This window comes from Cnephaeus nilssonii (assembly GCF_951640355.1).
Source record: "Cnephaeus nilssonii genome assembly, chromosome: 12".
NCBI classification, from domain to species: domain Eukaryota; kingdom Metazoa; phylum Chordata; class Mammalia; order Chiroptera; family Vespertilionidae; genus Cnephaeus; species Cnephaeus nilssonii.
In genome coordinates, this window is record NC_137083.1 from 13043998 (window position 1) to 13068799 (window position 24802).

Sequence of the window (24802 nt, forward strand, 5' to 3'; positions counted from 1 at the left end):
CCCTGGAAATCCAGAGCATACTATTCTTCTGAAATCGCTAACTGCTTGCCTCAAAACCTTGCTTCTACCAAAACACTTGCTAAACTCTGAGTAAGTCCCCCTGGTAACATTAGAATACATCATTTCCCCTTTAGGGCAAGCCAAACAACGTATTCTTGTGGAGAGCGGCTAGAGCGTTTGGACAGGTTCAAGCCTCGGACTAATGAGAGGGCACGGTCCTCTCATGGCCACGTGCAAGTCCCAGCTTGGAAGGCAGAGCCCTCCCAGCACAATTACAGCCAACAGCTGTAGTTGTAAGCTTGAACCTATGGGCAGAACATGTGGCCCCACGTGTCTGAGTGATGTGGGCTTGATAGAGTTCAGGTGCATGCAACGGAGTAGGATTGAAACCCACGAGAATGTTGTAAACATCTTGACCACGCCCTTACTTAGCCTCGTGGCATCTGGCTATAAAATAAAGACACGGCTTGTAGTCCATGGCACTGTCGTTAGCTCTCCATCAGAGAGGACAGCGTCCCACCCTGACCCAGCTTTCATTCTCTTGTCTGTCTTTTCTCAGTCCTTCACCGCCCCCTCTCAGGGTCACTGAACCTGGCTAAGCTGGAGCGGCACATAAGGCGCCCTGGGGCTGAGTATGCCATGGCCGTGCCGGCTCGCCACATATTCTAACCACACTAGCCACAATAAAGCATTTCTGTGAAACAACTGCTTAGCCCACGGTTAGGGCGCTCTTGGTGCTGTGATCACTGCTCACTGAACTAGATTACAACTATATTTATACAAACCTCCAAGACAGCAGTGTAAGCCTTGCAAGTAAAATGATGTTGGATCTGTCACCACACAGGGTCAGACCTAAAGTCCCCTGTCACTCTCTACCCCACAGTTCTTCCTAGTGATCAGCACCTTGTGCTAATTTCCTCCAAAACACCACAAGCCTCAGGCTAAACCAAAATGTTTATCAAGATCCCAAACAGGGTAGCCTGTTATAACTTTACAATAAATATCTAACATCTCAGAGACAGTAGTTTGAAGGACAATCCTCCAATCTAATAAAGAGGGAATATGCTAATTGACCCTCACAGTGTTGCAAAGATGGCGGCGCCCACAGCCAGTAAGGAGGGAATATGCTAATTGACTGTCCTGCCCTCAAAGATGGCGGCACCCACAGCCAATAAGGAGAGAATGTGCTAATTGACTGCCCCACCCCCAAAGATGGCAGTGCCCATAGCCACAAGGTGGTGGTGCCCAGTCCCCTCAGCCCCACCGGGGTGGCAGGCACATGGCAAGGCCGGGCCTGCCCCCAGGCGGGCCTGGCTGCTCCGTGCGCCTGCCTTTGGAGTCCCCCGGTCCCCTAAGCCCCCCAGCCGCCCAGGACCGGCCGAGGCTTGCACTGCCGGCCATGGCAACAGCAGAGGTGTGATGGGGTGTCGTCTTCCCCTGATCGCCAGGTCGCCTCCCACCCCTGAGGGCTCCTGGACTGTGAGAGGGGGCAGGCTGGGCTAAGGGACCCCTTTTCATATACCGGGCCTCTAGTCTATATAATAAAAGGCTAATATGCAAATTGTCGCCTTGACCAGGAGTTCAACAGGGAGTTCAACCAGGGGGTAGGGCCGGCCAACTGCCCACAGCCCCTCCCCTAGCTGGCCCTGCCTGATCAGCCTGGGGCAGGCTGGCTGGCTGGCCGGACCCCACCCGTGTGCAAATTCATGCACCAGGCCTCTAGTGATTATTTAAATGGACAAGTTCTATTTTTCCTCTTATTTTGCAATCATTATGATTAACTCACCCGTGGTATTTTCGAAAGACTACCTGCCCAGCCACATTGGCTCAGTGGTTGAGCATCGACCTATGAACCAGGAAGTTATCGACCTATGAACCAGGAGGTCACGGTTCTATTTCCAGTCAGGGCATATGCCTGGGTTGTGGGCTCAATTCCCGATCCTGCAGGAGGCAACCAATCAATGATTCTCTCTCATCATTGATGTTTCTATCTCCCTCTCCCTTCCTCTCTTGTAGGAAGTGGTTATAGGGTTAAGCCTCGGACTGACCTGCTGGCAAAGTCGCCAACAAGTCCCAGCTTGGAGGGCACAGTCCTCTTAGCATAATTAGGTCTTTCCTGGGTAGCTAATGGGCTGTGGGAGGTGCAGCAAGTGCTGCCAAAACAAGTAAAACTTACAAGGACATTGTAACTATGGTGACCACTACCTTGGTTGCCTCTGACTATAAATAAAGCATCAGCTTTGCAGTCTGGATCTGTTCTGTGGCCACAGCCAGGCACAGAAGATCCACCCAGTGATGGCGAACCTATGACACGCGTGTCAGCACTGACACGCGTAGCCATTTCTGATGACACGCGGCCGCTGAGGCAGCCGCATGCCGAGGATGAAACATTTGCGAAATAATGTTTTTTCCTCAAAGTGACACACTACCCGAGTTATGCTCAGTTTTTTGGTGAAGTGTGACACACCAAGCTCAAAAGGTTGCCCATCACTGACCTAGACGCAGCTTATTCTCTTGTCTGTCTCTTCATCCTTCACCGCCCTCCCTCAGGCTCGCCAAACCCTTGGCTGTGCTGGCGCGGCACACTCTCTGAAATCTATAAAAATATATTTTTTTAAAAATAAAGGCTACCAAAAAAAAAATAATAAAATAAAAAATAAAGGCTACCAACTATACTGGAACACAAAAGGCTGGCCCTCACCCTGTATACATACTCCCTGCCCCATAATGATAAATCACGTCTCATTCAAATTCTATTGTGGACCTGACTCAAGAAGCCAGGAGAAGTGTACATGGCCCTGCCCAGTCTGCAAGCTATCCAGGGAGATGATCCCTATTACTACACAGTTATATTATGTACCTTCAGATAAGATGCAGTGAGAATACATCACTTCTGTGACATTCTTGCCAATGTGCATAACCTGAATTGAATCAGAAGAAACATTGGACAAACTCAAATTAAATATGTCTACAAACCAACTGGCCAGTACTCTTCAAAAGTTTCAAGGCCATAAAAGACAAAGACTGAAGATGAAAGACAATAACTGAGGAACTAGCCAGATTAAAGACAGACAACAATTAAATGCAATGTGTAATCCTGGATTGGATCCTAGCCCAGAAAAGGGATATCAGTGGAACAATTTATGAAATTTTAATAAAGTCAGCAGATTAGTTACCAGTGTGTCAGTTTTCTGTTCTTGATGATTATGCTGTGAAAATGTAAGACATTAATACTTGGGGGAGCAGGGTGAAGAAATTTCTTTGTACTATTTTAAAACCTTTTTTTTAATAAGCTCAAAATGATTGCAAAATGAAGAGGAAAAATAGAACTTTTCCATTTAAATAATTATTGTCCTTCAAACTACTGTCTCTGAGATGTTAGCTATTTATTTTAAAGTTATAACAGTTTTTACCTTTCTTTTTTCAAATACAAGCAGAAGTTTATTTAGAAAGTCACAGAGGTAGAAAAAGTGAGCCAGCTGGGCTGCATGGGCTCAGGAAAGATAGAGGCAAAAGAAGGCCCCCTGTTGCTTAGGAGAGAAAGTAAAGGTATGCCCCTTGAGAGAAGACAAGGGAGGTGTGCTCCAGAGAGAGAGAGAGAGAGAGAGAGAGAGAGAGAGAGAGAGAGAGAACACTTGACTTTTCTTCTGAAAGTGCTTTCAGTATCAGTTTAATATGACACAAGAAAAGTGGTTTCTTGTAATACTTTTTAAACTATTATGAACAATTTCAAGTACAAAAGTAGAGAGAATACCCTTATGTTCCATTATGAATTCTTATATACCTATTACCCAATTTTAACTCTTAGTATCCTTCCCATATTTACAATACTTTTTATTTTCATACTTACAGTACTTATTTGAGGTTTTTTTTTCCTGGAATAATTTAAAGCAAATACTAGATGTTATTTCATGGTAAAAACTTTTTCTTTAAACGTATCTACCTACCATTATCACACCTAATAAAATTAATCCCTGAATATCATCAAATTTCCAGTCCTTATTCAAATTTTGCTCTCAAAATAATTGGTTTGTTTGAATCAAGATCAATTCAATTTGGAGGATCACAGTACTTCATAGAAGGTGCTGTGTAGTTACTATTGCATCATATGAAGAGGTGTATCATGTCTGGTTGCCTCTTTTAATGGTGTTAGGGGGTTCAAATGGTATCAGCTGATTTCCCTCATAAAGTTCAACAGCTTTTTAAAAGACAAATGTTATATATTTAGCTTTATCAATAGAGGTTTTGAAATCTTGCCCAGGGGTAGCAATCTTCATAATGTTTAGTTAAATTTCCTAACATAGAACTGTTGTTGAAGGTCCATGTCAAAAAGTGTTATGGGAAAAATATTTTTATATGGAAATTAATCTCAAAAATTGCAAAATACAAATAAAGCTCAGTCACAAGAAATTATTACCATGATTGGGAATCAAGTAGATAAATTTGGGAGATCTTGGTTATGAAGCTGTAAGGAAATATTTAAATCAAAATTTAGTAGGGGCCCTGGCCAGGTAGCTTGTTTAGTTGGGACTTCCACCCAATGTGCCAAGGTTGTGGGTTCCATCACCTATCAAGGCACATACATGAAGCAACCAATGAATGCATAAATGGGTGGAACAACAAGTCAGTGTTTCTCTTTCTCTCTCTCTCTCTCTCTCTCTCTCTCTCTCTCTCTCTCTCTCTCTCATAATATAAACACCTGGAACCAGACAGTTAATCAGGTTTTTGTTCTTTTCGAGGAAAGAGATTTAAATAGATTATAAACAAAAAGACTATTTTTAATTTTTTAAGATTGGATTTTTAAAAATATAATCTGGAGGACAGATATAAATGAGTAAATTGCTCATTTTTTAGGATGGAGTATTGCTTGTCCCAGTAAACTTTTAAAAGTCATTTGGTGGTAGTTGTAAGCTATTAGGTAGTTATTGGAAGGAATTCTGCTATCCATTAATCTTTTCTTCGATTATTTAGTACAAAGCACGAATGTTGACGGTAATAGTGCTGAAAACACCCCAAAATAAAAGCCTATTAATTATATATGCTCCCAGTTTTTTCCGTGCCATCAGAATCCACTTGGAAAATATGTAAAAGTGCTACTACGGCCAGTAAAAGCTCACCCGAAGACTGAAAATCGTCAAAAGGACTGACGCATTAGAATGGATTCTGAAGTTTGGAGGTCGGGGCCGGGAACCAGGTTCCGACGCGCCCAGATTCGGAGGACACGCCCCCTCTCCGCTAGGACGGTGGGCAAGGGAGGCTTGCTGGGGGCGGGGCCTGGTGACGTCACGTCGTGCCCCGCCCCCTTACGCTGCGCACTGGGGCGGCCAGAAGGTTTCCGGCGGCGCCGGCGCCATCTTGTAGGGACCTGCGACCGAGTGGGAGTGGAGTGGGGCGGCCGTTGTTGCCGACTCTTCCCTTCTCCCCACGCTCGGGTCAGCGGGTTAGTTAGGCCTTCGGTCCTCAAGGCGAAACTTGTCACTTGTTTAGTTCTGGGGAGCGCCTGGCCGACATGAGTGATGTAGAGGAGAACAACTTCGAGGGCAGAGTGAGTACAAAGCCGCGGGAGCCGTCTTCGGCGACGGCCCGGTGCTCGGGGTTTCACCGGGGGAGACGCGGTCGCGGGGAGTTTTGCGGGAGTCCGCGGGGGCGGGGGGCAGCCTCGGGAGCCGTCACGGTTGCTTCCTCACCTCCCAAGATGGCTTCTGGGTTCCCCTCCTGCCCCCAGACACCACGGGCAGCCCTGTCCCCCTTTTTTTGGGGGGGGGAGACTGACGGATACCCGGACTCCTGAGTCCGATTTGCGCACGCAGCGCGCCCTCCCTTCTCGCCACCACCACCCCCCCCCCCCCGAGGTGTGGGTCCCCGAGGCGGTGGGGCGGGAGGCGCCGGCGGGGAGCTCCCCTCCGGCCGGACAGCGGTAGGTGCTTCCTGCGGTGGCCTTGCCGGCGACCCCGAGCGTCGCCGAGGGTCTCGGGGTCGCAAGTGCGCGGGGCTGCCGTCCGGGCGGGACTAGCTGGGGCCTGTGTCTCCTTGGCTCTCTGTTGCAGTGAGCGGCCGCGTCTCTGGTGGAACCGGCGGCGCCGCGTCTATAAAGGCGAAAACGCCTTGAGGTTGGAGGTGGGACGAGCCCCATGAAGTGGTTAGTCAACGACCGCAACGACCCTTAAGCGTCCTTAAGACGAGAGCTGTGAGGGGAAAGCGACGCCAGGAGCCCCTTTCCCCCCCGCCCCCCTCGATCCCCCTTCTCTCCTTTCCTTTCCTTGCCTTTCAACATGAGTGTGGACATGCTATATAACGCCTTATTTTTTTTTTTCTGATTCCTTGATGTTGGGTTGTTTTCCCCTCTTCATGTATATCTCAACTTCTAATGCTTTTTCTTCCTGTGACCTTTCATCTAAAAAAACTGACCACTCCTCTTACAGGTTTTTTACGGTAAAACAAACAAAAAAGTGTGTGTGGGGGGGGAGTCTTGTGTCTTCATCTTACATAACGGAAGGGATTTCATGGCTCAGTATTTTTAAAATAGCTAGTCCGTTTAGACGGTTGTCAAGCAGCAAAGAGGGCGCCAAGCTGCTCACGGGTCGATGAATGCAAACATCACCAAGATGTGTTATTCTAAGCTTCAAGGTGCTAGGACGTTTTGTCGGTGTTTGGAGTTGTATTTCCGAAGTTACTCTCGTGGTGGAAATGGGTGGGAGGGAGGGAGGGTGAAACCCTGAAAACACAACCCCCAGGCCGGGCAACGTGTTTCCTGTGTTGTGCTGGTGTCCCAGTCACTAGGGGAAACGCATGAGAACACTTGAGGGGTGCGCTGGCCGGAATGAGGTTTGTCTTTTAGACGCTCATAATGTCAACACCTGGAACCAGACAGTTAAGTCAGGCTTTTGTTGTTTATGAGGAAAGAGATTTAAATAGATTGTACACAAAAAGACTATTTTTAATTCCTGTAAGATTGGATTTTTTTTAAAATATGATCTGGAGGATAGATATAAATGAGTACATTGCTCGCTTTTTAGGAGCAATTTCTTGTCCCAGAAAAGTTTTAAAAGTCATTTGGTGGTAGTTGTAAGGTATTAGGTAGTTATTGGAAGGAATTCTGCTATCCATTAATCTTTTCTTCGATTATTTAGTACAAAAGGAATTCTTTTTTGTTAATGTTGGTTTTGATTTGGTTTGTGGGGAAGAGGGCTTGCTATTTGGGATCTTGTTTCCCTTAAGTTCTTAGTTTAACATACTTGTCACCTTACCCACCTAATATATGTAAGATTCCTACCCAATTTTAATCTAAAATGTATGTAGGCATTCATTTGTTGTAATAGAAAAAGGGTTTTTACAAACCTTTGTATGGTGTTTGTGGTCATAGGAAATATTTTTTCATGGTACCCAGGTATTTTAGTGTGGGTGAACTCAGATTGAATACATCCATGCGCATGTGTTACCTTTTTTTTTTTTTAATGTAGTTTGAGGTCGTTGTTTTATTTGTAATTGGTTAAGGAATTAGAAGAATGCCAGAAGCTTTTCTGAGGATTTACATTTTCTTAAAGCAATTCACTAGTGGTTTTGGTTTTTAAAGTACAGTGATTATCTGCTAACCACAACCAGCAGTTTTTATAGAATACAATTGTTTTCTTGTCTTTGTGTCTAAATTTATAAAGGCTCAAAAAAGGATTTCAAGATGTTTAAGTAATTGTTATATTTCAAACTTTTTTACTAAAATAAGTTAGAGAAAACTGACAGGTCAGTATTCAGATTTCATTTGCCTTATCTACAGAATAATCTACAGAATAAACAGCACATATTTACCCCATCTTACTGAAAAGATATTTAAAATTAGCAACTTTCTAGAGAGTTCAGAATACATTTTAAAAAACAGGGCTAATACTAAGGGTTTGTACTTAGAATTTTAGAATCTATACCCACTCCCCCAAAAATGTTGACATACTTTGTCATTTACTTCTCACTAATTTTTTAAAAGCTGCAGTACTCTGACCATTTTAGAAATTAAAAAAATGAGGCCCAGTCCGGCCAGTGTTGCTCAGTGGTTGACCATTGCTGTGAACCAGGAGTCCCCCCTTCCGTTCCAGGTCTAGGCACATGCCGGGGTTGCAGGCTCAATCCCCAGTAGGAGGGCGTGCAGGAGGCAACCTATCAATGATTCTCATCATTGATGTTTCTATCTCCCTCTTCCCTTCTCTCTGAAATTCAATAAAAATACATTTTTAAAATAAAATAATGAGGCCCAGAAGACCATGCAGCATAAGTAACCCTAAGACTTAGCTAACCAAAATACCCTTCTGCCTGAGGTGAAACTGTTGAGAATCTGCTGCTGCCTTTTTACTATAAAGGCCAGATGTTTTTCAGGGGGGAAAACTTGAAGTCTTATTTGGGATGACTTGACAGCTCAAATCTGGGTAAAGTACTTAAGCAAGTGCTGTGTGATAGAATAAATAAGGAATTCAGAAAATGGTGCCGAGCAGTTTTGTGAGCTACTGGAAAGGGAAAGCTCTACCTACTATGTGGAACTTAACTTACCTTGGATCTTTTGGTAAGGGAAATGAATATTGATTGTATAGATGTGACAGTGAGTGAGGAGATTGCTAGAATAGTGAGAGATGATAGATTGACTAAATATGCAGTCAGGAGGGTTTTTATGAATTTGGATTTAATCCAATATGCAATGAGAAGCCATCTATGGATTATTAATTCTGGGAGTAGCATAATGAAAGGGATTTTAGCAAAGAACAAAGAGACTGGTACAGAAGAGCAGCAGGGCACAGTTTAAATATTTTAGGCCTGGCTGGAGTGGCTCAGTGGTTGAGCATGGACCTATGAACCAGGAGGTCACGGTTCAATCCCAGTCAGGGCGCTGGAAGGAGGCAGTCAAAGGAGGCAGCCCATCAGTGACACTCTCTCATCATTGATGTTTCTCTCTCTCTCTCTCTCTCTCTCTCTCTCTCTCTCTCTCTCTCTCTCTCCCTCCCTCTCCCCCTCCCTCCCTCCCTCCCCCTCCCTCTCCCCCCCCTTTCCTCTCTGAAATCAATAAAAGATATATATTTTAGGAAGGAAATTATGAAAAATTTGGTCTAAACAGGACATCAGTGGAATGTTAAGAATGAGACATTTTTAAGGACTCCAAGAGAATAGTGGTGCTCTTAAAATAGGTTCTTTAAAACAATTTGCTTGGGACATGTATATCATGTTAACAGAAGTATTTTAAGTGAAAATGTCTTTTGGAGCTGGGAGTTGGCACTTGAGCTATGACTTTGTGGGTGGATCATAAAAAGAATGAGTTGTGTGTTTCACACAGCTTCAACTAAAATTGGGATTTACATCTCAAAAAATCTTAGTGTCCTTTAGAGAAATTAAGGAGAATGGAAATTAAGCTTTACTTATTTTATTCCTCTCTTCCCCTAGATTTTTTTAATGAAACTTAGAAAAATATTGAGTCCAATTATATTCTCATACAATGGCCCCAATGTTTTTAATAGAGGTTAATGATTATTGTGTGGAAGTCCATCTTATAATTCCACAATTGTCTATGCTTTAAAGAGGAAAAATAATACTTTTTCCTGCCCCCTTTTTAGAGCTTACTCCTACTTCCTTACGAGACTCCTAAGGTATATATATATATATATATATATACATATATATATATATATATATATACACACACACACACATATACATACATAGATACATACATACATACATATGTGATTGACTAGATAATACAAATGAAGAGCAAAACACAAATTCATCTGTACCAATTTGGAATTAAGATTTGTTGATATTTTGTTGAACAGCAGAAATAGGGGAAGATTTATTTTCTCTGAAACCTGATTTGTAATAATAGGGGCAATGACTACGCCATTCAAAATCCAGCTTGGTGACTGGCTCCTTTTTAAAAAACAACAATAAAAAACTTAAACTCGGTGTTTTACTTTTCTGTTGATGAAGTTTTAAAATAATGAGGGTTTAAAATGTAAATAAATCGAGTTCCTATTTTACATATAAAATGTCAGCACTTTAGCTTTCAGTTCAGCTTTTTCAGAAATTTAATTTCCTCTCTCATCACATCAACCTATTAGAAAAGGATAAAGCTTCCTTTCTTATAGTAGGGGTTGTATTAAACTCGAGACAGTCTTCTTTGTCTTGGGTTTTCTTCCTAAAATTAAGTACTATCATCCAATTTTTTTTATTAATTGATTTGAGAGAGGGGAGTGGGGGTGGAGAAAAACAGAGACATCAATTTGTTGTTCCACTTACTTATGCATATATTGGTTGATTCTTGTATGTGCCCTGACTGGGGATTGAACCTATTGGGACAGCACTTGAACCAACTGAGCTACCTGGCAGGGGTCATCCAATTTTAATGCTCAGATTTTTATATTTGAGATTTCTTTCACTGAAGGGTACTAATTTGCTCAATACAAGTAGAAGGTAGGATTTTTGAAAGGAGCAATGCAACTAATTGTAGCCACAAAGCATAACTGTAATTTTACAGATTTGTCATAGATGCTTCTTAATATTTGTATCATTTCTAAAGAGAATAACGGTTTTGGGACCTGAACTAATATTAAGAGATTTAAATATTTAGGAATGAGCTCCATTAAAAATACAAATAAACTTTATGGACTTGATTTTGTAAATGAACTAGTTATTTACCTAAGATATAACAAGTGTGAAATAGCCACGAATAATCAGCATAATAGTTTCATAGAACTTGCCAGACAGTGTGAAAACTCTGTAATATCAGGGGGTGCTTAGGTATCAAGTAACTAACCCTGGAACCTTTGTAAAAAGTATATATTTACATGCTGAATTAATACTGATAATCTTATGTCATAACAGATTTAGCAAGACAAGTGGAGGTGAGAAAATGGCAAAGATCAGATGGGAAAAAGAATCAGTAAACCCTGTGAAAGAAAGTTGAGGGGAATAATGAACGGAAATGTGGTTTCCTCTCCTCTAAGTTACTGCCATGTATAATTGTGTATAGTCCTTATTGTCTCATAATTTTCACGAAAGATGTGACTAGGCCTGACTCATCTGAAGTAGAGGGAAAAGTTAATTTTTCCTTGAAACTAAGGTCCTGTAGTCTTATTCAAGATTCATAAATACTTCATGACATTAGAAGATGAGAACATAAGTAGAGAGTTCTATGACAGGTTCTTATTTTAGTAGCTTGCTTTTAGTTGCTGTTTACTGGCTTTATTATACCTAAACCTTTTTAGTTCTTATAAAGTTGTTTTCTATACCTTTGAAATTCTCACTTAATACACTAGCTTTTTGGATTTAATTGATCATGGCATATAAGCTGGCAGGTTTATGAGCCACATTTAAAATGTCTGTGAGCCTTTGCAGATACAAAGACCACTTTAACCTCACTCAGAATACATCATATAGGTATGATCTTAAAGAACGGGAAATCATTTAAAAATAGCTAATGTTATGAGCATTTAGGGTTTTTTATTTGTGTTTTTTTTTTTTTAAGGAATTGCTCTTAATAGTTGCTAGGGGCTTTTATAAGCCTAGGAGTCTGTAAAAGAAGCAGCCTATCATACTCAAGAGAAAGGAGACGGAACTGCTATTTCTGTAGACTGAAATAAAGAATTGAGTGAACACGGGTTTCCATATGTCCTAAAGAGTGAGGTTCTTAGTACAGTACTATATAAGTTATTTGGGTAATTTAAGCACCCCCTCTCCTTGGACATACAATTTACCTAAATGCACTAGTGTATTTCTAAGGAAATAGATACCCAATTTCATAAAACAGTGGGAAAATATATTTTGAGAAAGTTTATTTTAAAAGCTTACGTTCTAGTCATATAGATTTGAATTGTGTAAACTTGGCACTATTACTTGGCATAGAGTTTGCCTTGCCATAACAGTAGTATGGGTTACAGTGTAGCATTTATATTGGTTTCTGTGTTTAAGTATTAAGCATATATTGGTGGAATTTTTTTCACCTATAATATGATACTAGCTTTATTAAAAAGCACTACAGTTATTGCTTGCTGTGGGAATTGTGTTCTGCAACAATGTGTGCATATATTGAATAACCCATTTTCCTAATTAAAATAATACTATGTGGTTGTTGCAGTTATTTTCAATATGTAAAATACAACTGTATTTAACACAGAAAAGAAAGATGGCTCCTAGATGGCTTTATTGAATACTCATAACTTTCTTAATATTTATGGTTAGCTTCTTCCTTTTGGGGGGAGGTGGTGGCTATGTCTAGCTATCAGCAGAGGTACCTTGATAGTAAACAAGTTAAAAGAACAAACGCGTTATTTGAGCAGGTTGTGCAGTGAGGACTTTTTGCTTGGCTTTTGATTTATAGTGGTTATGATAGAATGGAAACCTATTTAAGATTTATATTAAAATTTGTGATATGATGTGGTTGCAAGTCAAAGGTAGAAAAGGAAATGTAGCATTTGTCCATAAAGGACTCATTGTAGCCTGGTTTCTAATGTACAGTTCAGTGAGAATGGCATTTATTTTGGCACTAGCTTTGGAGAAATAAGTTGCTTAAAAATGGTAAATATTAATGACCATTTTTCTGTGTGTGAAGACTATTAACAACTAGTTCTTATGACAGGCCTTCTTTAGTATTATAAAAATAATTCTGAAGAATTAAAGATATATTTTTTATTTTTTTCTCTATAAAGTTTATTTTTTAGGTTAAGTGTACTGACGATGATTGATTTATCTTTTTAAAGTCTCGAGTTTATACATTGTTTTGGGAGGGTAAACCAATAGTGACAGCCTTGAAACTAGGAGTTTACTGGAGTTAAGAGGACTGTTTCTTAACCTTGAATGAGTCTATGAAAAAATTTATGCTGATTTAGGTTCCCTACTAAAACAAAATTGAAGGATAGGCAACAAAGGAAGTTAGATATTTGTAACACTGAATAATAAAAAGTAAGTCTTCTTTAAAAATATGCTAATGTCTTTTGAAAAGATACTGTCCTATCTTAATACTTTGTTAACAAATAAAAGGAAAATTGCATTTTTCCCAATGAGTAGCTGTGCCAGAACTGGGATTTAAAATCTAAGATGTTACTGATTACCTTATTTACATTAGTTTCTAAGATGTGGTAATTTTCAGTACTACTGAATAATTTTCAACCATTAGTCATGCTAATGAAAGAAGGTTTGAAAATGAAATATACACATATATTTGTGCCATAACATTTTAATCCTGTACTAGAAAGCTTCACATAAACACTTAAGAATAAATTTGGTGTTTTAATATATGGGACTTTTATTTCTATCCTAGTAAAATGAAAAGTTTTACAGGGTCACAGAGCACAAAGCCTTCTGATAATGTATTATAACAAGGGCTGTGCTGATGTTCTAGGCACTGTTCCATCTACTACTATTCTACAGTAGTAGAAATGAATGTTATACCAGAGGATTTGTTTTATAGACAGGAAAGCAAAAAGAGAGAGGGGAAGATATTCTTAAATCAGCGTAGTTAGTGAACCAGTCTGTGAGACTGCAATTACAAGCAAACTATTTGTCCCCTTTTTTTTAAGTACTGAATATACTGCTTTTACAGTTTCAGTGAATCAGAAGGCCTGAATTGCTGTTCCTGCTCCAGGCTTCTGTCCAGAAATTTAGAGAGTATGTGAGATACTGTGTAGATGGCTAAATATATTCAGTTTCGTTTTTATCTAAAAAATTAAATATGCTTAGCAGCATTAGTACAGTTTTTGACATTAAGTTAAATGTAAAGGAAAAGTTGTAAGCAGGTTGCATGGTAGGAAGTCTTTGTTTGAAATTGTTTGATTTGGAAAGTTGTTTTTAATTTCAACTTTTCAGAAGCCAGTTTTCTGGTATAGGATATATAGTCACTGAAGGGGGAGTATAAATAATGCATAACTGCATAAAAACTATGAACAAAAAGAGGTGGGATAAAAACTAAAGACCATGTTACTAATTTTGTAATAAATTCTTGTGCTATATGATACTTAATGGATAATGTAGAATTTTAAAATGCCACAGGTGCAAAAATACATATATTAGGAATTTACAAGCCAGGGGGGTTATTTTAAGAATTTCATGCTTTCTTTTACCCTTACTTTTTTCAGAATGCTTGTCAGAACTTATCTTCCTGGTTAAGTCGGAGTAAGCAAAGATAGTGGTCAAACAAATTTGGGAGATGTTAGTAATTGTACTAATTTTTTTCTACTCGTTTGAACCTTAGCATGTGTCCTGCAGTCTTTTGAGTTTAGATAGGTATGTGCAAATATTTCAGGGTAGGATGCTTTGCATGGCTTAGTGAAAGCTTATTTTAAGATCACTAAGAATCTTCAGGTTATAAATTAGTGAAAATGTAAAAATGTAGGTGGGGGATTATAGTTCATGTTAGATTTATGCTCGAATTAAGTATTCATATTAAAATTGTTCACATTTTAGGAACTAGGATGAAACATGAAAGGGGAGGAGGGTGAAGAGTATGGTAAAAACATTTAGAAAAATTCAGTAAATTCTTTAATTTTTAGAAACTAGACTTTTGAGCAGTTTTAAAGATTATAAAATTGTTTTTTAAATAAACTAGTTATTTGCACTTTACCTGCTGGCTTTTCCATTTGGTAGATAACATTCTGAACTCCAGCAGAGTTTTATAATCCCCACGTGCTTAAATATACTAAATGTTCTTTTTCCATTAAGGTTAATGTTCGTGAAGAAATTGAAGAGTTTTTTCCAAGAATGTGGAAGATAAATCAAGATAAAAGAAGGCTAATGAAAAGTGTTAAAGATCAGAAAATTAAAATTGAATGGGGGAAAAAATTGAACAGAAGATTGGTCAGATAGAAGCACTTGAATATTTTTTTAAGGCTATTTTGAATTGTTTGAATTGGGGAAGAATACACGAAGTATGAAAAATGAAAAACTCAATGAAGAATGAAGAGAAGTAGAAAGCAAGAGTGAAGTAGAATTAAAAGAATCTGGAAGAATGAATGGGTCCTAGGTTAAGTAAATGTATGGTTTATGTTCCAGTGTCTGTATGATCAAGTTGTAGATGAATTTGCATGATTACTTAGTTAATAGAGAATTGGTGATCTGGTTCAAGTAGGGAATTATTGAGGACAGTTAGCAGTATTAACAATGGGTTATTAATGAGCTGAAATTTTTTCTGGAGGGTGTTGCCTAACCATTTGTTTTTCAGGAGCAATCAATATAAATAATTACGGTACTTTAAATGTTAGGTGTTAGGCATCTACGTGACCAGTGCCATTTGTAATACTGTCTTCTTTGTTAGGAGTCTCGCTCTCAGTCAAAATCTCCAACGGGAACTCCTGCTCGTGTAAAATCGGAGAGCAGGTCAGGATCTCGTAGTCCATCAAGGGTTTCCAAACATTCTGAATCCCATTCTCGATCAAGATCAAAATCCAGGTATGTGTGTTTAAAATAATACTTAAAATGCTTTCCTTGGGTTTTTCAGGGCAAAGTAGTGTTTGCTTTTTCTAAAATCCCTTATTTTTACCTCATTTTATATAGAAATTTTATCAAAGATTCAAAATCATGAAGTAGTCTTTTCAAACTGTTTAGAAATGGAGTTTAGAAAAGAATAATACATTCTAGATATAGACTTAGATAAGGTAAAATTATCTCTAAACTCAGATGCTAGCTATTACAACAAATGTCAGTTGATTTAAAAATGCTTGACATTTGAGGATTAGTTTTTTATTTTATTTCAATAATACTTGCACAACAAAAGGTAATTTTCTTGGCATGTAATTTAGTGCAGAGAAAGTTGATGTAAGTATGTTTTGCTGGTTATCAAAATGATTTGAGAAGCTTTTTCAAGATTCACATTCCATCTACATTCTTTACCTGAAGATTCTGACTTAGGTCCAGGGTGGAATTCTGGTCAGATGTAGTGGCAGGGAGCTGCGGGGGTGGGGGTGGGGGTTGGAATCCCTGGGTGATTAAGAGTCCCTATCACTACCTCCTCAACAAAACTCTCTAGTAACCCACTGCAAAGGGTTCGCTGTATCAGATACAGCCTAGGGAAAACAGCCTGGGCAATTAATTTGCTAAATCGTAATTTCTTGATTAGAATTTATGAGACAATTTATGATTTTGAATAGAATCTGCTTTGCAAGGGGGCATGAGACAAAGAATCTTTTAAAAGCTTGTACTTTCATTGAGGTCCACGCTATGTGTTTTTTTGTTTTAAATATATTTTATTGATTTTTTACAGAGAGGAAGGGAGAGGGATAGAGAGTTAGAAACATCGATGAGAGAGAAACATCGACCAGCTGCCTCCTGCACACCTCCTACGGGGGATGTGCCCACAACCAAGGTACGTGCCCTTGACTGGAATCGAACCTGGGACCCTTCGGTCCGCAGGCCGACGCTCTTTCCACTGAACCAAACCGGTTTCGGCACATAGCTATGTTTTTTCCCCTCTATTGTATCCAGCTCAGTGCTTGATGTACTAACCACTCTAATTAAAACCACGTGTGCAGAAGAGCACTGGATAGAATTTGAGTATAGAAACAGAAATGAACATGTTTTTATGTAAGGATCTTTGCATTTGCTGACATCAGCCTAGAATTCTCTTCCTCAGATATTCTCATCACTTGATTCACTTCCCTGCTTGTCGCCCCAAAACATTAAATAACATAGAAACTTTTTATTCTCTTGTCCTTAATTTTTCATTATTTGATTAGATTAGAGAAAGGGGGTCACTCCTGAAATAATGTTACTTTTCATTACTATTTAAAAATAACCATTGATATTTTAAGTGCCAAGTTTTCTTATTAAAATTTTTTAAATTGTTGCTAAGGAAAATGGGAAATATCCTTTTTGGTATTCTTACACAAACACAAGTGTTCTTCATACATACCCCATCCCACTCCCCAAATGATTCATTTCTTTTTTAGATAGTAGGCTGCTCATTTTATTACTTTTGTTCCAACTCAGAAGACTTTGCCCTTTCAATAAATCTGTACTCTCAGCTTGATATTCAGGCTTTTACGCAATGTGGTGTCGATTTTTTTCTAATCCTCACTGTCTTCATTTCCTTTGTATCTCAATTCCTTGCTGATTGTACTGTTTTGCAGTTCTCTGATCACGTCTTCTTGTCAAAGAAACTTTGCTCTTGCTATTCCTAGGAAGGACACTTTTCCTCTGTCTAGCTAGTAAAGTCTGTTAAGTGTCCTAGCTTTATTGCTAGCCTTCTTTATTCAATCTTCCCTCTTTAGTTTTATTCCCTACACCCACGTGCTCTCTTTTTAAACTTTCGGCCCTTAGAATTTATAATGTTTATTGAGTGCCTTATAGAAGTTTTTTTGTAATACTATCTTCACCACTGGACTGGGTATTTAGTTAAGGATGGGTCATATGAATTGTAAATAAGAAATTGTTGCATTAATAGGCAAAGTAAGAGGACTGTGAGAACAACTGGAAATAATCAGAAGTAGGAAACGAACTGGGGAATCAGCAGTGGAAAGATGGGTGAGACGCTCTTGAAAGCTTGAAGAAATGAAGACTATTAATTAGAAGGGCCTTTAGGTGAATTTAGTAGATGCTAGATTGCAGCGGCTAAAGAAAGATTGGAAAGGAAATGATACTTAACAGTAAAGGAGGAATGTAGTACTATATTGAAGAGGTGATAAGTGATTCAACAAAAGGATTTTATTGTGGTAGTAGTGGTTTGTTTTGTCTCTTTTTGTGGTAAAATACACATAATCATAACCATTTAAAAATGTACAGCTCAGTGCCCTAGCTGGTTTGGCTCAGTGGAAAGAGCGTTGGCCTGCGGACTGAAGGGTCCTGGGTTCCATTCCAGTCAAGGGCACATGCCCAGGTTGCAGGCTTCATCACCAGTAGGGAGTGTGCAGGAGGCCACCGATCAATGATTCTCTCTCATCATTGATGTTTCTCTCTCTCCCTCTTCCTTCCTCTCTGAAATCAATAAAAATATATTTTAAAAAAATGTACAGCTCAGTGATGTTATATACATTCACATTGTTGTGCAACTATCACCACCACCTATCCCCATAACACTTTTCATCTGTTGTAAAATGGAAACTATACCCATTAAACCATGAGTCCCCATTCTCTCCTCCTATCCCTTGGCAATGACCATCTTACTTTCTGTCTTCATGATTTTGACTACCAAATGCTTCATATAAATGGAGTTATACAGTATTTGTTTTCTTATGAGTGACTTGTTTCATTTAGCATAATGCCCTCATATTTCATCTGTGTTGAATATTACAGAATTTCCTTCCTAGTGGTAGTTGGGCTCTTTGTTGTTTTTGTTTGTTTTATTTTGTTTTTAAAAGAAAGCAGAACCTTAACATGCTTGTAAGGTAAGGTGAAAAGAGTGAATGGAGAAAGGATAGACTGAGAACAAGGAAGAGATTGTAATGATTAAGAGAACAAGAGGAAGACTACCATTTCTTCAGAAAGGAGCTGAGAATAAACAGGGATATATGTATAGGTCCTTGGTATTAGCCATTTGTTTCATTATTACCCGCATTTACTTTTCTCCAAGGTCGAGGTCAAGGAGGCATTCTCATAGACGTTACAGCCGATCCAGATCCCATTCTCACTCTCATAGGAGACGATCTCGAAGTAGGTCATATACACCAGAATACCGGCGTCGAAGGAGCCGAAGTCATTCTCCAATGTCTAACCGGAGAAGACATACAGGCAGCAGGGTATGTGGTTTAAAAAAAGTTAATGAACTTATTTTGTCTTTAATATGTGTTCAGTCATAGCATAATATCTTGCTTTATGAGAGCGAGACCATGATTTAAAAAGTAGTACTCAAGCCTGGCCAGCCAGTGTTGCACAGTGGTTGAGCATCAACCCATGAACCAAGAGGTCACCGGTTCAATCCCCAGTAGGGGGCATGCAGGAGGCAGCCGATCGATGTTTCTCATTGATGTTTCTATTTCACCATCCCTCTCCCTTATTCTCTAAAGAAAATCAATAAAAACCTATTTTTTAATTTTAAAAAAGTAGTACTTAAGCATCCTTGAGGGTGTGGATATTATTTAATGTACATTTAAGTATATTTTCTTTTCCTTGACTTTTGAGTAGTTAAAAGGGATGAAATTTGGAGAGAAATTATATGTTCCAAGAACTAAAATGAAAAGCATAATCTGAGTTGAGATTAATAAAATTTAAAAATTTATAGCAATTAGTGGGTAGACAGCAAGTAAATACCAAAAACTATAGAAATAGCCAGCACTCATAGTATGAACACTGTGTAGAATTCTTTAATACAGTTAATACTCTTAACATCTGTGAGGCAAGTTGCAATGTTATGGATAAGTTGAATCTTGAATATGTGACATGGAGGTTTGTTTTTTAGCTAACTGGCAGAGCCCAGATTTCAACCAAACTCTTGACTAATATTCCTGTGCTTAACTACTGTGCTGCGCTTCTCCCATGTGATACTGCAGGCTGCCATGTGAATTTACTAAGGAATGAAAATGGACGGTGGGGAGTCTAATCAATTGCAGATAAAGTCAGATTGGGTACACATCTATAAGGGATGTAAAACATTTGAATAAACTAGAAATATGGCATTAAACTAAGGATGAATTTTTAGTATGCATTTTGCAAATTGCTGGGCTACAGAGTGGGATTTTTGTTTTATTCAGGCTACAACCTGAAGTTTATTCCATAGAAGGCAGGAGTGTTATTGTGAACTGTGGGATATAACTCATCGGTTTATTTTCCTCTTAAATTATTTTCAAGTCACTTGAAACAGTGTAGTCTTTGGGTAAGGTGTTTTAAGCATAGTATTTCTGTTTTAATATTTATTTTAATTTGGAGCTTAAAATTAAATGACATCTTTATTCAACAGGCAAATCCAGATCCCAACACTTGTCTTGGAGTGTTTGGCCTCAGTTTGTATACAACAGAGAGAGATCTTCGTGAAGTATTTTCTCGATATGGACCATTGAGTGGTGTCAATGTGGTTTATGATCAGCGAACTGGACGATCACGAGGATTTGCTTTTGTCTATTTTGAAAGAATAGATGACTCAAAGGAGGTAATTTTGTTTTTATAATTGTCACTTTGAACATTTTCTGATGTGCATGATTATAGTATTGAATTACTATTAAAAGTTGATTAATAGACTCCCAGTTTCATAAACATGTTCTCTTTCATTCTTGACCTGATTCAAAGTGTTACAATTAGAATGGCCAGCTTCACTTTCTGGGACCCTTCAAAGAAGCACCTTTTAAAGCTTTTCTTAGGCATATTTGAATTGCCAGCATTGCTATTCTTATGCTTTGGTGCATTATTCAGTAAAATAAGGGTTACTTGAACACAAGCACGGATATTATGACAGTTGATTTGACAACCCAGATAGCCAGCCACTAAGTGCCTAATGGGGGTGGGGGTGGGGAGAGTAGATTATATAATGTGGATATGCTGGACAGGGATAATTCATATCTCGGGAGGGACATTCACAATTTTTAAACTTAAGAATTGTTTATTTCTGCAATTTTCCATTTTAATATTTTCATCCCGAGGTTGACTGTGGATAACTGAAACTGCAAATGGAGGGGGCGGAGGGGGACTACTTTGCTTATTTCTGTTCTTAATTAAGGGATAAAGGTGTAAATTTAGAAATTTCAAGATATCTGACCTGAAGTAAATGTTGAGTGTGAACAATTAAAACTTTTGAAAATATGAAACTTGTTTGTACTCTCTCTTGATTTCCACCCCCCCCCACCCCACCCCCCAGGTTTATTCCTGGGCAAAATAAAATGAAAATGGCAACTTTACTTAGTTCCAAAGAACATGCAAATTTGTTAAGATGATAGAATTATTATTGTATTTATTGGTATTAATGTCGAAGGTCAAAGGGAATATAAACGCAGGTATAAGACAGGAACACTTACTGAGAGGTTTAGAGGTTCCTTTCTATTTGTGGTTCACTACACTAGATGGCGGTGTGTTCTTAAGGAAATGCTTGACTAGTTTAGACTTGTCAGTTGAATTGCAGTTTCTGCTTTGAGTTGCCCAGACTGAAATTAGTCACTGCATCCCCAGAGTTATGCAAGTTTCCCTGTGTTGTATAGTTCCTTCCTTCTCTGTAGCTGCCCCGTCTTTCAGTGCAGGCCTGCTTACCGTTAGAAAACTCAGTGCTATTGACATGCATATAGCAGGGATTAATATGTAAAATCATACTCCCTGTTGTTTGAAAAAGAAGTGGTTAGAGACTTTTAATTTTTGAAATTTCAAATGGAAAGGTAAATTTATTACAGTTTTGATAGTCTCTCCTTGGTGAATTATGCATGACTGACTGTGCCTTTTCTTTAAAGGCTATGGAAAGGGCAAATGGAATGGAGCTGGATGGCAGAAGAATTCGTGTGGACTATTCTATCACCAAGAGAGCACACACCCCTACACCAGGCATCTACATGGGCAGACCAACTCAGTAAGATTTCAAGTTTCCTAAGCTAAACTATTTTAGCCAGCAGTCTACCAGATGTATCTACAAAATTTTGATTACTAAAAAGATAAAATTTTTCCTATAATTGAAATGGAAATTTATTTAATTTATATATATATTATTTGAATCATTTCATTTTTTATATATACAGTTGACCCTTGAACAATGAAGGGGTTAGGTGCACCAAATCCTGTGCAGTCAAAAATCCACATTGAACTTTCAGCTCTCCGAAAACTAAGTTTTCCCTTGGTATTTACCAGGGGTTGGTTCTAGGACCCCCATAGATACTAAAATCCATGACGCTCAAGTGCCCTAAGTAAAATGGCATGGATCAGTGCATGCAGTTGGCCCTCTGCATGCACAGACTCCCAACCATTGGTTGAAAACAGTGCAGGTATTTATTGGGGGGTTGGGGGTCTGTGTATAAGTAGGCTGGTGCAGTTCAAAGGTCCACTGCATGCATGTGTGTGTGTGTGTGTGTGAATGAGCAGGAAGATAAAACTATTGAAGTGCATTTCTGGCTCTTGGTATTCTACAAATAGAAAAAGTGTTAGATAATAGAAAAATACCATACATTCTTAAGAAACTATTCCCATTTTTTAGAGAGATGGAGAGAGAAACATTGATTGGTTACCTCCCGAATGTCCCCCACCACTGGGGATCAAACCACAACCCAGCATGTACCCTGACTGGGAATCAAACCAGTGACCTCTTGGTTCACGGGTCAACGCTCAACCACTGAGCCACACTGACTGGGCACTTCTTAGTGTTTTGGTATTGTTTTCCAGCACAGTTCATTTCACCTTGTTGAAAAAGTCCTGGTGATTTTGGCAGGGCATTAATAGAAGAGCAGTTTACAGTTTGGAGAGTTGTGTATAATCTTTCCTGGTTATTGATGTAATGAATAAGCAGCCAAGGCAAGAATGCTGTGGGTGGCAGCCAACTAAGACACAGAGGTGATTGGCATGAAAGAATTATTCTTTGCCTTTTCTCACCTCTTTCCTCCATTTTATTTTACTTAAGTACCATTTTGTATTAAGTGATAGCTGGAAAACAATCGTTCACATTGGTGTAAAATGTGTACATTTTCTGTAGTAGTGGTGGTGGTGGAGGCGGAGGCGGTGGTGGAGGCGGAGGAGGCGGCAGACGTCGAGATTCTTACTATGAAAGAGGATATGAGCGTGGTTATGACAGATATGAAGACTACGAGTACCGATACAGGTAATATTTAACTTGTGGCTTCTAAATTAGATGATAGTTGTATTATTTGGCACTTTTGATTTATGTTTGATATGTATTAAGAAAAATATTGAAAAGATTTTATATGATGCTTTCTTGAGAAAATAGGAAAGAATTATTTTTTTCAAAACTGAGTACAGATATAAATTATCTGTATTTGCTAGTATTTTGTTGTGCCATATACTTATTGTTTTGGTATCATTGGCACACAGAGAACTTAATAGTTACCATCTTGGGTCCATTATTATTTTGAATGATGGGAATTTTTATTTTCGTTTGTATCAGTGGGTTATGCGTATGCTAAGTAATCGTTTGTTTCCTACAGAAGAAGATCACCTTCTCCTTACTATAGCCGATACAGATCACGATCAAGATCTCGTTCCTACAGCCCAAGTAAGTCCTCTGTGCTTCTATAGCATTAAGAACTTGGTTTCTAATTAATGGTTAGTTTTAGAAAATTAGGGTATATGGTGACTGTTACTGTATGCAAGTCAAACTATAATTGTCTTTAACTTTTTCTCTCTCTCTTTCAGGACGCTATTGATGAAGAGAATGATTACATTTGAGGATATCTTTTTCTCTTTTGTTGTTTAATTCTGGATTTCCCTGAGCTTCTAATTCTTCCTACTTAAAAAGAACCCGAAAAAAATCTTTGGTTTATTTAGCGTCTACACTTTGTCAATTGCGTTGGTGTTTTCCACCCCTTTTATTATACTCTTAAAGATCTAATTGTCATTTTGAGTAGTTAAAACATCTTGAGTAAAAAAAAAAAAAAAAGGAACTCCCATTGTTACACTTTGGGTTGTTTGTTATTTTGTTTTTGCTTTTACAGAAAATTAAATCTTGGCTATTCAAAAGAGGAAAGAAATGATCTTTTTAAAGCTTCTTTTTTGTTAGATACTATATTAGAAATCTACATTTGTGACAAAATCCTTTTATAACTTTCTTTTGGAGAAGATAGTAACACAAAGTAGTTCAGTCATGTCAGTTTTGTCTGAGGTGGCACAGGAGCAGTCAAATAGTTGAGTGGAGAAAGTTTGAAGCTATAAAACAGTTGGTCGTTTCTTTTAAAAACGAAAATTTAGAACCTTAAAAGGGGCATCATTTTTTTAGAAATGGAAAGCTTGTGAGCTCCTATAAAACGTTGTATTTAAACTACATCTGTTAATACAAGCTTCAGTGTGATTTTTTTGTGTGTTGAACTTATTGAAGTTTAAGTATTCTCTTAATCAGTGAAGGATAACCCTTATTATTTATTACTTAGAGCAATTGTATACTTTGCTGTTAGAAATCTTGGTGTGGGACAATGGTTAAGCAGGCTATTTATAGTATAGAGTCCTTAGAGGATATGTGTGGGGAAAAGTAGTTTCCTTGCAAATAAAAGTTAATTTCTTTGAAAATGGGACTGTCTCTTTATTGTGTTACAAAGGGATAATATAACTGGGTTGATTTAGGAACCAGTTGTTCCTTTTCCTAACATTTTTGCTTATATCTGAATCTAATCCTTGTTTCTTATTCAGTCGTTAAAAACCTTTGTTTTACTCTCCCATTTTTGTTGGCCACATTGTAAATATTGAGAGTATTTAGTATCAAGCACCATGCTGAAGGAAAGATAATAAGGCTCATGTCTTCAAAAAGTCCACATTCTAATAGGAAACACACTGAAATGACTGTACTGTAATGTCAGAGGAGGGTGTTTTAGCAAAGAGGTATCTATCTGATGTGTCAGATGATCTTTAAAAAGGTTTAGAAGATGGACATCTGTAATACTGTCAACAATAAAAAAGATTTTTTTTTTAAGTATAGGAGCATGAGCTGCTTTGTTTTCTGCTCCAAAGCAGATATAAAATTAGATTATTATGATCTGTATAATAGATTTATGGGATTGAAGTACCTCAGATATCTTAATTAAAAAACTACAAAATGTTTGTCTTAAATTTTTTCCCCCCAGTAAAGCCTATTCAAAGAACAAAGCAATTTCTTGTTGGTCCCCGGTTGAAGGATTTTTGTTCTTTAAGCCAGGTTATTAAAAGATTGGGAATCATTGTCCTAAAGAGAATATTAATAATCTGTTGACTGTGGGAATACTTTAAAATTTAAGAAGTATATCAACAA

At 38.4% G+C, this 24802-nt stretch overlaps 1 protein-coding gene across 2 annotated transcripts; it reads left to right on the forward strand.

The window, feature by feature from the left end:
* The first annotated feature begins 5333 nt into the window (after positions 1 to 5333).
* Positions 5334 to 24366, forward strand: TRA2A (transformer 2 alpha homolog). Of its 2 annotated transcripts, none has more exons than XM_079786042.1 (8): positions 5334 to 5545; positions 15275 to 15408; positions 18524 to 18689; positions 19847 to 20035; positions 21318 to 21433; positions 22547 to 22669; positions 23013 to 23080; positions 23221 to 24366. In XM_079786042.1, the coding sequence occupies exons 1-8, from the start codon at positions 5510 to 5512 to the stop codon at positions 23229 to 23231; spliced, it is 843 nt and encodes a 280-aa protein (XP_079642168.1). In that variant the 5' UTR covers positions 5334 to 5509; the 3' UTR covers positions 23232 to 24366. The 2 variants fall into 2 exon arrangements, with proteins under 2 accessions (XP_079642168.1, XP_079642167.1); XM_079786041.1 differs by having other exon boundaries at positions 22544 to 22669; positions 23221 to 24365.
* Positions 24367 to 24802: the final 436 nt, after the last annotated feature.